Source organism: Rhipicephalus microplus, chromosome 1 (genome assembly GCF_043290135.1).
Source record: "Rhipicephalus microplus isolate Deutch F79 chromosome 1, USDA_Rmic, whole genome shotgun sequence".
NCBI lineage: Eukaryota > Metazoa > Arthropoda > Arachnida > Ixodida > Ixodidae > Rhipicephalus > Rhipicephalus microplus.
The window spans coordinates 212,186,804-212,200,379 of NC_134700.1; the positions used below are offsets into that span (position 1 = coordinate 212,186,804).

General features: G+C 44.1%; 1 protein-coding gene, 1 long non-coding RNA gene and 2 other non-coding genes across 6 annotated transcripts; 1 reads left to right on the forward strand and 3 right to left on the reverse strand.

Moving 5' to 3' along the window:
• Positions 1-1,557: 1,557 nt before the first annotated feature.
• Positions 1,558-7,115, reverse strand: LOC142805958 (uncharacterized). The gene is made up of 3 exons (XM_075891231.1): positions 6,785-7,115; positions 4,370-4,613; positions 1,558-2,242 (listed from the first exon to the last, which is right to left on the reverse strand). Exons 1-3 carry the CDS (start codon positions 6,921-6,923, stop codon positions 1,747-1,749), a joined length of 879 nt encoding a protein of 292 aa, XP_075747346.1. The 5' UTR covers positions 6,924-7,115; the 3' UTR covers positions 1,558-1,746.
• Positions 7,116-7,307: 192 nt separating this feature from the next.
• Positions 7,308-11,001, forward strand: LOC142805990 (uncharacterized). 3 transcript variants are annotated; one of them, XR_012894630.1, is made up of 3 exons: positions 7,308-7,580; positions 8,254-8,359; positions 8,483-11,001. It is a non-coding gene; the product is annotated as an uncharacterized LOC142805990 (long non-coding RNA). The 3 variants fall into 3 exon arrangements; XR_012894631.1 differs by having other exon boundaries at positions 7,308-7,567; XR_012894632.1 differs by lacking the exon at positions 7,308-7,580 and adding an exon at positions 7,589-7,774.
• A 327-nt stretch (positions 11,002-11,328) lies between these two features.
• Positions 11,329-11,492, reverse strand: LOC142771470 (U1 spliceosomal RNA). Its single transcript, XR_012885937.1, has one exon. It is a non-coding gene; the product is annotated as a U1 spliceosomal RNA (small nuclear RNA).
• A 453-nt stretch (positions 11,493-11,945) lies between these two features.
• TRNAG-GCC (transfer RNA glycine (anticodon GCC)) lies at positions 11,946-12,016 on the reverse strand. Its single transcript has one exon. It is a non-coding gene; the product is annotated as a tRNA-Gly (tRNA).
• Positions 12,017-13,576: the final 1,560 nt, after the last annotated feature.

Sequence of the window (13,576 nt, forward strand, 5' to 3'; positions counted from 1 at the left end):
TATCACGGCGGTCGTCCTCGTGCTCAGAGATCCGATCAGACTTGCCAAACGTAGGATATCGTGTCTCGTATTTGCCAACCACTGTTATGAATTTGCTCTGTCGCAATGGTAGCGGTGGCGAAGAGCGGCGAGCCGTCGAGCGGACTTCGCTGAAGCCTTAGCCCGAAGGAGAAACAGGAGGCAATCCGTTTTGAAAACAGCAACAAAAGGAGCGTTTACTGTAGCAGGTTGTCGTTTGTACAGAGCCGGCCAGCACGACAACGTCGGCTGGGGCAAAATCCCCTTAACATGGGGCCGGCACGGCCTTAAATAGCGTTTTGGGACTCTTCTGCGAGACCAGTTCCCCAGAACGACACAGTGGCTCGGCTGAGGAGACGCAGCCATACCCGGAACTGCAAGGTGGTTCGGCGGAAAAAACGACGTTATCCCCGGAACTGCACAGTTCTTCTGCACGGAAGGCGGCGCTGGGAGGGGGGGAGACAGTTCGTCGGAACAGGGCTCGATCTCGTGAGACGTGCTCCCGAACGAGGAACATGTCTGTGGCACAACACGGTGAACAATGCGTGTCAGGTCTCCCTGCGGCGACAGATGTTGTGGTGCAGACTGGTCCTTGCAAGTCGATGTTGCAGCGGTGTTTGGAAGTCGGGCGAATATTTGCAGAATACGGCGACTTTTCACTTGCTCAAACTGACGACTCTCTTTGATGATCGCGTCCACGGTGGAACAGCTCTTGCACATCAGGAAATTGAACGCGTCATGGGCAATCCTTTTCAGGACACGTCCGACCTTGCACCTTCTGTCATGTCGCTTTTGGCCCTTCGGCAGAGGGCCAGCACGTCTTGAATGTATGCGAGGTATGATTCCATGGGGGTTTGGGCACGGCAAGCCAATTCTTTTTTGGCGGCGATCTTACGACTGGCGGTTTCGCCAAACACCTCTCGCATCTTTTCCTTGCATTGGTCCCAGCTTGTGAGTTCGTTGTTTTCATACCACACCTTGGCCGTGCCTCTCAAGTAACACAGCACATTAGCCAACTGAAGTGTGGGATCCCATCTGTTCGGCACACTCACTCGTTCAAACATTGCCAACCAATCGTCAACGTTGACGCCATCGGTCCTGCAGAATGTACCGGGATCCTTAAGTGGCGTGAAAACGTATGGTAGCGACACCGTGTTCGTCAGAGACACTGACGTTGAGGCAGAGGGCTCAGCATTGGCCATGGCTGGAAAACCGATGCGATATTCGCTGTGGAGCTTTGTTGCCTGATGGTTACCCCGCACCCCCACCAATATGTTACGGGTTTGGTGACTTCTGTACAAAATGCATTTACAGAGGAAAAACCACAGGCAAGGGTCACAATGGCTGATCGGCACACGCGCGCCTTTCAGCTGCTTGTGTCCTTTCTCTCCCTTTATTTCATCTCTGTAACAATATTCTTAGGGTTAATGAACCATTTCATAGTAGCTATTTGTTGGACGACCACCCTATGTCAATGTTTGCATTGACAATAAGCTGCATGACTTAGGGGTTTGATTGATTATTTTAATGTAACAAGAATAATGGGCAAAAAGTATTTTTATTTAAATATAACGGCACCCCAGAAAACTTTCTGAAAACTAGTCCCCCATAAGACATCCTGCTTAAATACCAAGCATGACTGCCTCTTTCAAAAGTATCTGTGCATGTGGTTTTAAAAGTTAGGCAAAGCTAATTTTCACAGGTGCAGCTATTAGTAGTAACAAATCATCATGTGCCACAAGGTCCCTGGTCGCTGCGAATCTTCATTCTCAACCGACAGTTTTCAGCCTGTGCCTTGTTGAGCTCGCTTTGCAAGTCATGGCACCTCTGCTTGAGCAACCTGATCTCATCCCAAAAGGCAGACATTGTCACTCCAGTCATTGTAGTTTGCGTCCCAAATGTCTTGTGGCCATCGAGGCTCTCTACATTTGGCACGCTCGACGTACTTCTCTCGTTTGTCACCGAAGGGCACTGTTCACATGATATCACTTTGATAACTAGCGGATGTGAAGAGCTAGCTGGAGCGTGAGTGTCTTTTGAGGATGGAATGCACTCTATGGTTAGCTCTGTGGGGTAGGTATCCGATTCGTTTGTATCCACATTTTTGTGTGGCTTCTTTGCCATAATGTGGGCACTGTCTAGAGCTTCGCTCATTGCCGAAGTAGTTTCCATGGTTGCTTTCTTGTTATCTTGGCCATTGTACAGGAGCCGTTTCTTTGATCGTCTGAAAAGAAAAGAAATTCGAACAAGCTCTCACAGCATTCTTGAATATTCAAGTGACAGTCAGCAATGTTGGGGCAGCAAGAGGTAGCATGCAGACTGATTTTATTGCTGAAATGTGAAAGCACTTACACACAAGAGTGAGAAGTCAAGACATCACAATTGCCGCATTATATAAAACAAATAGTAACCAACTAGCTCAGCTCTTGCTATTTTCAGCAGTGTCATGTCTGAAAATGCTGCTAACTAAAAATGAACACAAAATTATTAAAATAAACAATTCCTACAGTTTAATTTAAATATCGTTGCACGACGAAAGCACCACAACAATATGCACAACAATCTTGGAATGGAGGAATTGCTTTTCGTGTCTAGAGTGGACATTCTGCATGAGAGCTGTAAAGGTGTCTAAGAGAAAGCCATACCATTGAATTGCCACAAGTGACCCACAAGCGCATTTCGTCTACTAACTGCAAGAGTCTCATCATCTCGCCACCAGCAAACTATAATCATGCCACCTTGAATGTAGTTGACCATTTTTATAAATTCGCTGGACATTAGAAAGCGTTACTAAATACTGTGAGCCATTTGTTAAGGCTGATGACCAGCACACTACAGAGAGGTGCGTGGTAGGGACAGTTGGCTTTTCAAAGACGAGTGTGTCAACATGCCCGTCAACGTTCAAACCACTGTGCAGTGTCTATCGCAGCACACTGACTATGCCACCACCATCAGGGTGCATATTAAGTGATGGTTGCTCAGCAATCCAACCAACCAGACCTGATTCTCCACTTCACGACATGCACTGCCTTGCCCGGCTTGCCGTATGCGCCTGGCGTTTTATGAACACTCTTCATCAGTGTTAGTAGCCTGCTAGTGCCCTTGGCATTCCTGTTGCTGTTTGGGAGTCTAAACTCTATGCGACCCAACCATAGCTACTGCAGAACAAAAATATAACATGCAACCATAGCATGATATAGTGAACTTCACTGCAAGTGGGAAATACAGCTTACACAAAAAAAAAAACCAAGCCTACACTAATCCCTTAATAGTCTTCCTCATTTCTAAATACAAATGCGCTGTTAAGAAGACAATCATCCAAGGGGCATTAGATGCAGTCATCAAAATATGAATGCCATAGGTGTTTTTTTTTTTCATTACTTTATAAATTGTTTGTTGTTTCCCCAGGGCACACAAGCCGACAAGTGCTGCGACCTAAAAGAGCCCAGGTAAACTAGTCATCTGTTGACGGGCTGGAAAACTGCTAGGACGAAGTTCGCTGTAAAACTTACATACATGAGTGCTTCCCAATAAAGTTGCCATTCACATACTCCGTCGCTAGAGCTTTGTGAACCTTACATAGTGGTGTAATGGAGAGCTAATATGGTGCAGTTTATCTTTTCTACTTGATGTAAAGAACTGTGCAACTCTTTTCTTCAAGCCCCCATGTTTGTTTTGTGGTATTATTAACATATCAAACAACAAAGCACTTTTCCAGTGCCAATGCCTTTTGATGCTTGGCTGGTGGTCAGAGCTATGATATGTCCAAGTTATCAGTGGGGCCAGTTAACTATGACTGGTGGATGACAAGAGTAGCATTGAATAAGGCACAACATAACACAAGTTACCAGTCTAGGGCATAAGTGGAAGCCAATCTATTATGGGTGAAAAATCCCTTTATTATGTTCCCATCACCTCTGTAATCGAAAAGCATATGCTCTAATCTTGAAACCCACAGCATCAATTTAATGGTTTCAATTACTTTCGCTAGAGTGGTGTTGCTAAGCCCACTGGTCAGCATGGTGACGAGTGATCCCCATGGCTGTAGAACACCAGTAGGGGCTGTGCAAGACTTGAAAGATTTGTAAAGTGTAATGCCCGAATTTTTCCCATTTTTTTTTAAAGAATACCTGCAATGTCATGCACATTTAAGTCATATATCATATTTTCAGTCCATGGTCACAGTGCCACCTGGCTATGTCGTGTCTGGTGCATGAAATCGCCGTATCGTGATCATGCTATTTGTCCTATGAAACAAACTTTCTTGGCAGCATTTCAGGGCCTCTTTTTGCCTAATTTAACAGAAAGGGCCACTTCAGATGTGGCTCCTATGACCGGAAGTGACACTTACGGCGGATGAGTCGATACTGTAGGATATGCTTCTGAAAGACGTTGCTGCGGTAAAGTACGAGCGATTCTTCTAATGCTTTCGGCAGAGCGCTGCATGTAAGCAGGGTATCCTGGAAATATAGAAGGCACTGCATTGGGTTTCAAGCGACGACGCCCTCTCATGCCTTCCTTGTAGTCCTCCAGCTTGAAGTGAATGCTGCATACTTTTGCTGTCTCGTGCGGCTGCCACAGCATCTTGTCAGGACCTGGAAAACGAGCTCATGCTGTAATTAATTTTTCACATACGAGCACAAAATGTGCCGAAACTTTGATATCTTGCAATGAGACAAGCACAGTAAAAGATCATTGTAACATACTCGCAGATATTCTATAACTCATGGTTTTCATCTGAACTCCTCCCACGCTGAGCTCTTCAAGAGAATGCAATTCTCAACCTTCACCCTTTCTAGAATGCCAATTCTCAATTTATCACTTGTTCTGCTCAATAAATCGAGATGAAATAAAGGCATTATGTCAAGCTGACAGTCCAGAAATTAGGGTATATATTTTTAGAATAAAGCACCTTTTTTATTCACATATACTTCATGTTATTTCCATGCTACTGATATAGTTGAGCCCCTCAATTAAGAATTTCCCCAAAAACAAATTTCTCACAGCAGCGAAGAAATCTAACATCTCTGGTGAACGTCCACAGAGTTCAATATATTTGACTAAGCTCAACAGTGAATAGATTTCAAAAAGCACTTCTGCTATGACGAAAGTGTCAAGTAGTGATTGAATACATATTTTTCAGCCCATGAGATAGTTCGGAAGCCAGAAGTTCGGAATTTGCAGCACCTCTCATTCGACAAGTCGGGCACATACATTTCCTCCAAAAGGCATCCGTGCGGTCGTTTCTGTTAACATTTGGTTGAATTATGATAGCAAGAAGGCTTCCTTTTTCGCTAAGAACAGCTTTTTGCTGATGCCTCTGTTGGAAATTACGTAGGCACACAATGTTTCAAGTGAAGACACCCCTGAAAGTGACATCATGCAAAGAGACTCTGTGCGCAGACTGCCCAACTGCTTGCAGCCGCACGTCTCTCCTTGTGCACACCGAGATCTCCCCCCCACCCCCCTTCCTTATGTGTAGTGTTATTTGGCCTTTTCAGAAGTTGCCCTCTCCTATTAAAAACCTAAGTTTTGACACCTCAGAAAATGTCCAGGATCATCGCCGAAGCTACGTAAGGCAGGAAAAGTTTCTTCAAGACAATGGGAAATGGAATAAGATCAGTGACATTTTTAGGTTAATTTTGGTTGGGCAAAGTGTTTGTGTATTTTTCTAGCTTTGTGTCTATAAGGTTTTCACGGGAACAAGCAAAAACCGCTTCCCCTGTTATTGAGGGGTTCGACGGCATCTGAATTCAACACTGTTTCGCAGTTGACATATTTGCATTGATTTTCAATCCTATCCCCTAGCAAAACGATAAAAATATGAGGCCCATGCAATTACACGCAAGCAGTAAGTTCTGCAAGCTGAACATAGTGGCATGATCACTACTTTGACATTTTCATTTGTTCCTAAATGTATAGTATGACTATTAACATATTCACATAATGCAAAAAAATAACATCGTACTGGAACACACACATATTCTGACTTAATATGTGAGCATTTAAAATTCCCAGGTGCTCATAGCATGTGCACAAGGTTCTATTAGTGTTTCCAGAGTAGAGTGCAAATTAAGTATGGGACATAAAATACACACAGGGGGCAAGTGCTGTACAGTGTGTGTCTTTTTAAGTCCCGCACTTAATTCACGCTCTGTAGTTAAGTATTTTGAACCAACTAGCCTGGCAACGAATTGCCTTAGTTTTTTATCTTATAAGCATTAAGTGTTCATGCAGTGTGCCGCAAATTAAAGAAATCGAAATTCTTGATGTCAATAAGTACTATTTAACACAGACTAAACCTGTCAGGCAATGTTTCGCGACAATCACTTTTTTTATTCCTTTGCAATGTAACGAAGCATAGAGTAAGGGAGAGGCGAGCAATTTATGTTAGGTATTTATGTTAAAAGTAACAAGGCGTGCTAACATAGACCCAAGAGAGCAATCGGCGTTTATGCTGTCTTGAGTTATTTCTTGTGTACGTGAATGCACGCTCTGTAATATCAACGTAAAGTAACATGCCAACACAATTCATCAGCGAGCCGATTGTAGCAATAACGGTCTTTTCACTTTGCTGGTGATATTCTAATGGCTAGAAGACGTAATCAGGGCTAGACACGAGTATGTTAGAGCGGGAAATAGCATCTGATGTTTTTGTAACAATTTTGTTTGCTCTCTACAGCTTGAAATATGCGACGACGAAACTGATGCACTATCCTGTTGAGCTCATCGCGGAGGATTGGGCCAAGACAAGTTGTCGCCATGCCTTCACGAGAAATGGCTTTGATCCACGCTTCTCTTATGTCGGTCACGGGAAACTCGTGGAACGACACACTTGGCTCGCCGTCGGATTTGCTTCTTGCCACGTGCGAAGAGCAGAACGGCACGCAACACGTCAGAGTCATGTTTACGACCACTGCGACGGCGATTATCACAGTTTGAACAAGAACGCTGGTAAATTACCAGCCGCTCACGCGATAACATTTATCATGCTTCTTTCAAACGCGACGAACACCGCTACCATGTCACGGAAAACATTTTGCACATCCTAGATAATTCGTGTGCGCGCACAGACCACACACCACACACACATCAGAGTGTACTAGAAGAGGGGAATGCTTGGAACGGCCGCAACCCCAATCATAGCCTTTTTTTTTGCCTGGCAGATAAACGCGAAAAAGGCCCCGGAAACTCTCAAGTTCAAGTACTCACCTGTAGGGGGCGAAAAAATCAACCACGGCGCGTTTCTGCTTCGAACACACAGAGTGCATCTACTAACCCCTCTCTCCACTCGCGCTATTGGACTTTCTTGTAGAGGCGCCTTCGTCGAGGCCAAGTTTTATTTTAAAATGATCAAACACTACATGTTTGCGTACCGCTACACATAAGAAACATTTTGTTCTTTTAGCAAGTAGTTTTTCTTAAACATGTGCTGCGTCATCAACTTTTTTTAATAGTTTTTGCTCCAGCTGACTCAATGTCAGTAGCAGCCTATCGACATCATTATCCTCATTTCAAAGTCTGCGGCGGCCAACGGTTGCGATGGCAGGTAAGGGCTGGCGGTACGTTCGGATGTGTCTCGGACTGTTTCGTTTCGCTGTAAATATTTCGAGCCTCTGCCGACCGGCACATTCTTTCTCGTTCTGTTTATTTGACTCGTTCGAATGCTTTCGCGAAGGAAATTCGAGTGACTTTCGGGGGACGAAGCGACCGTCGAAGCTTTCATCGGATGAACACCCGTTGCAAGCCCGGGCCGGTGATTAGAAACCACTTCAGTTTTTTTAAGGATGGTTGCTTGCGGGGCTAGTTGGTTCATTTCAACATATGTAGCTTTTTTTTTTTTTTGCCAATGACTGCGTAGGCGTCACGCGGTGGCAGCGCATTGAAGTATTAAATTTTAAAATTGTTGAACGTCTCAATCTAACCGGAAAAACGTGCGTTACTTGCGGCGTGCATGGCTTCACGTGGGGAACGAGTCGCTAACTCAATAGTTAATTCTGAAATTCTATCACCAGGTAACACCAACCAGGCCGTTGCGACAAAAGAAGGCAAATAAATCACTGTCGCCTCGCATGTGTCTACTTAGCTAGCCCATATATTAGAGCAAAAAAGCTACTAGTTAATAATTTACTACAGTCGCGTTTGAGAAACATGACATAATTATGGGTCTGGTTTTGCTATAGTGTGACAAAGGAAGCGTCACATAAATGAGAAATACTTCTTTTTCTGCCACAGCCTCCTGGCCCACCTGACATGGAAGCAAATGTGTACAATGGGCAAGGATCCTGCTACGTGACATGCCTTGTGAAGAAGCAGTCCTGAGTGATATACGTGTTATGAGGTACCACTACATATATGTATAAAATACTGCTGTTTACTAATTAACTGAGTTTATTTGTTTACTTTGGAAAATTTCATGCATTGATTATACATTGATATCTGGTGATGTTACTTGTTTTTCCAGACTGCCTTGCAATGACAGAATGACTACCCCCGAATGTCCACTCTGCAAGCACGTTGAAACATCTGAATGTCCACTACAACAGGTCATCTCTAACCTGTAACACATTACACACATGTAATGCTGTATTTGTGAATGTTTTACCGCGCATATCGTGGAGAGGTGCTTTAGATTGGCTACAAGCATTGCCTGCCTACCGTGGCATGGAATCTACACTTCATTAATGCTGAAACTGTAACACTATTAGTTAGATTGTGTGGTACTGCTGAGCTCAACAACACACTGTTTGATCCCAGCCACTGTAGCCATATTTCGATGGGGGTGAAACGCTAAGCCGCTTGTGTGCTTAAGTGTTTGTTCGATTCGCCTGCACCACATGATCCATTTTACAAAGTGCTGCACCTCGCCATTCGTTTCAGTGGCATAGCGATGGCATCTTCTAAATCTTGCCATTAATTCCAAAAAGCGCAGGAGAGGTACAGCACGAAAACTATTTCATGACTTTCCGGTACATTCTGCTCTGACGGCGCTGGTTTGGTGCAGCCGCTCGGACAGCTAAACAAACAACACAGCATTAGACGTAGGTGCTGTACCCACCCCTATAAATGCGGCGTGTTTTGCCAAGATGTTTGCACCTAATTAAATTAAGCGAACAAAAATAAGGATTCCACCTTGTCGGCACCTTGTCATTCACTTGGGATGCCGCACCGCACAAGTTCTGAACTTCTCGTGCACAGCTCGTACCAGTTCAGATTGGTGCAGGTGAACTAAACTGAACCTTTAAAGATGGAAGCTGGAAAATATGAAAAATATGTTAACATAAGGGGTCAAAGCAAATGTTTCGACAAGCAGTCTTGTCTCCTGTGAGCCTACATTGTCATTTGTTTGAACCCCTGGAAGCCAGAATCAACCTAATTTGCCCACTACTGTACGACTCACGATCACTTCATAGTTGGCATGTGAATTGTTGGAAATTATTAATTGCACTGCATAATAAACACACCCACAGTGATGGGCATTAACAGGCCTTCCGACATTTAGTTGTGCCTTGTGACAGTTTACCAACAACACCCAGAACTGTTTTGTCTTAATTAACTGTGTTTAGCTCATACAAGTTTACAAAAAGATGCACCAAAGCTCATAAGACTGCACTCAATTGCTTTAGCTTTGCACATATGTTCAATGGGCTCCTAAAATAATAAATCATAAAGGTGATGAGCAGTTGCAGCACAGCTTCCTCAAAGACATGAATGCTGTCATGAGGAGCAAGATTGTGTTCATTGCATGTGGTAGTTTTTTTTTTTTTCGCAGAACAACATTCCAGATTTCTTTGTGCACATCTGCTTCTGTTTAAATTAAGTTGTCATAACTATAGTGTCTACCACTACGAAGTGAAATTCTGTGCACTACGGTCATGAAAAAAAATCTAGGAAATCGCATAGGTAGTTAAACATACATGATCTTCACTTATCTACAGCCACACTGCAAGATAGTACGTATTTCAAGTCCTAACCTCTAAAAGTAGCAGGGAGAAAACAACTTCATTTTCCACCACAAGTATACTGAGAAAGTAAACACAATAACAAGTGTGTAATAAATGTGACCTTTATTGATCCAGTATTCAGACAGATTCACATCATGTACCACCAATTGATTTCAGGAGTGCTTGCTTGTAAGAGAGTACTGAAGTTCTATGAATATGTCTATGAAAAAAAAAAGAGATTGTGCTCAGGGCTGAGCAGATAGTGTGATGTAAGAGTACCAACAAAGATGTACAGATAACCAAATTGTACAATGCATACCTGGAGCTTATTTTCTTAGAATTGGGCCTTTTCAATCTGTAAGCACACACCTCATAAGTGTCCCTTTAGCATACATGTTCGCTGCATACTCAGCAGACTGGTCATTACCTGCGACGAGAAATTCTAGCTGTGGTAACTTTGTAACTTAACTCTAACAATAAATGTAGCAAGCCTGGAATATTTTTATGCCCATCCCCTAAATATATAATACCTATTATATGGGCTCACGGCTGAGTATTAAAACTAACGCCTACGCTCACGACGCGACATTGCAGAATTGTGAAATACTCAATGTAGCATTGCAGACCGAGAAAGATTCAGAAATGCACGCATCCGCAATTGTTTATTTAACAAATTTAGCAAAACTAAATTGCTCTAACTGCGCGAGCTATCTATCGGCAATGTACAAGTTTCCTTTCCGATTCCACATCATGCATCCACTTAAAAATCAACACTACGGGGCAAGCGCCGCATCTGACAGCAGAATCGGACCCTTGTCCTGAAACCGCGCTGTTAAACTCGAGCGCCGCAACATAATGAGAGCGACGTTCATTCAGCGATTTCGATGTTCAGTTATATGCATATGTTTGTTAGCTTTCAAGAGTCTTTACACATGGGTTGAAAGCTTTCGAGATGTATGAGTGACTTGTTTTGTTCGGACCCGACCGTATACATTGATTGTACCGGCTTGGACACTTCCAATAAACGATGCAAACCTTACCTGATTGACGTTGTTTTTGCCAGTGGAGGCCAGCTAGGTACCCCGGCGATAATTACAGACGCGAAACGCGATTGGGCAACGAAAAAAAAAAAAACAAGAGGAAGCGAGCAGCGCGAACCAGCCGCAGACCCCCCCCCCCCCCCTCCCCACCTGCAGCAAAAAAAAATTACGCGTCCTCTGGCCTCGCGGTATTGCACTTCAGTACGCCGCCTCTACGAATTTGCATGTTATTGTGATATAACCGACCACAGATAAAATTCCCATTCTCTAAACTGTAAGGCGTTCTATGGTACTGAGTACCCGGAATCTTTCTTTCGATCAATATTAGGGGGATAGCGCGAACGCAGTCCACCACTACCAAAAATTGCATGCCCCATCTGCCCCAGTTTGGGGTAGTGGCAGGGGTCAGCACGAGCGCAGTGCAATGCCCGCGCCTCTCCCTGGGGGCACCGCCTAGTTGATCACGGTGGCCCCGGCACCAGGTAAGTATGCCGTTCGAAGGTTTCGAACTTGGTATCCACTGAGAGCGACCCTCTAGGAAGCGCATGGGAGTTGCGGAAGATGGCGAAAGGTTTTTCATCTTTCTTAACTCAAACACGTGAAGCCATTTCGAAGAGGACACCCAGTACACAAATTTACACATTCCTGTTATATCAAATTGCTTTTCGCTCGCACAAATATTGATAAATGCTTGAAATTTGAGCGGGTATCACTCCGGCATTCGCAAAACCAGTGAGAACGTTCTGTATGCCGCCAGAGGCGCCACTGCAGTGGTAGTTTGTATCTAATGGTCATTAACAGGACGTACGATTCATCGGACTAGCTGTCCTGAAATCCTAAATATTCAATTGTGATTGCGAAGAAAAAAAAATGTTATGGCATTACTTTGGCAAACAAAACAAATCAGTAAAATAAAAACGAAATATGAAAGCAAAAAAAAAATTGCGTCGGCCGGGAATCGAACCCGGGCCACCCGCGTGGCAGGCGAGTATTCTACCACTGAACCACCGACGCGACAATGCACTGAGGCTTTTACGCACCAACTATTAAAGTGGGAGACGTAGTAAATTCGTGCAAGCGCATATTTGCGTTTCACATCTACAAATGTACAGGGCTGCAGGAACTTCATTATCGCAAAATGGGCTAAGGTATACAAAGATTGTTCAATTGGATCAATTATTACGCGCGTATATCGATTACATTGAGCATTTAGATGCGAAAATTTTATGTAACAAGCGAAAATTTTCTAGCGAAGAGTTAACTGCCGGACAACACGGAAGTTACTCAGTTTGGCTGTTTTTAGCAGTCAAGTAAGCAGCGCAGTTATTTTGAGGAAACGTACCATGGAGGAAGAAAAATGTACGCACAAGCGTCACATAGTCCTTAGAATACATTCTAGAGACCATAGCATGAAGCACAAGGCTCAAGAAAAAAAAAAAAATGCTGGCCGAGAACAGAAAAGTGTCACAACGGGGCCTGGTCACAATCAGCAAGAGCTGTACATCTCCGAATACTTAACTAAAGGTTATAATTGAAATGAACGTGCAAATATAGAGCTTTTTTGCCGATTTTTCCATTGATCGATAAGTGATAACCCTCAACACGAAAACCATGGCGCCAGCACTCGTGCCGGGCAAATAAATCATGCAAGAACTTCCCGCCGGATCAACACATAAGTTATGCGAGAACCACCTGCTTGAGCATCTGACTTTCGATTTCAACATTAGACCCTGCCCAAACGGGCAAGGCCTCCCAAAAATTGGCCTATAGGCTCATTGGAGTGCCCCACCCCACGGTAATCTTCAGTAAAAGACGAAAAAGGAATTTCATTGTGCACCACGTTACACACAAATTCGGTCCCACAAACACAAACAAATTCGGTTCCACATACACATACAAATTCAGTTTCACAAAATTATGGCACTTGACATTTGTGTTCACAATCAATGTATCACATGTTGGCACTCAATCATTCTGGCACCCAACACAACAAAAAGTGGTTTTTTTAGGTAGTTCTCAGGCCTTGAATCGGCGAACACGCCAAAACAACCCGGTTGTTGACGATTTTAATGAAGGCACAGGACCATCGTTTCAGGCACTCCTCCTCTCCTAGTGAAAAGAATTCCGAATCCAAATGATCCGTTACAGTATTATACAACTGCACCAGCAAAGGCCAATGATTTTTACGGGCCTTTGCTTGATGCACAGCCAGACACCTGTTTTCCCACAACACGTACATACCAGCGGTCAGAACTAGACGTGCTAGCGTGCCGTTTGGACATCTTTTGCTTTTGACAAACCTGTCTACACCCAACAGGTGGTACGCCCTGTCCACGAGGGACCAAAAGGTCTTGGCCACTCGACAGGCTAACAGAGCGTGTTCGTTGTCCTCGTACATGCCGCAATGCACGCACTGCTCGGACCGAACGTAGTGCCACTTGTACATTCGATCCACCATGGGCAGGACGGACCACCCGTAACGCCACACCACATCCTGGATACTGCCCGGCAGCCAACTGGGCGTCAGCAACACCTACGGAAAACCTGGGTTTTTGACCTCACAGCCCAAGTTTA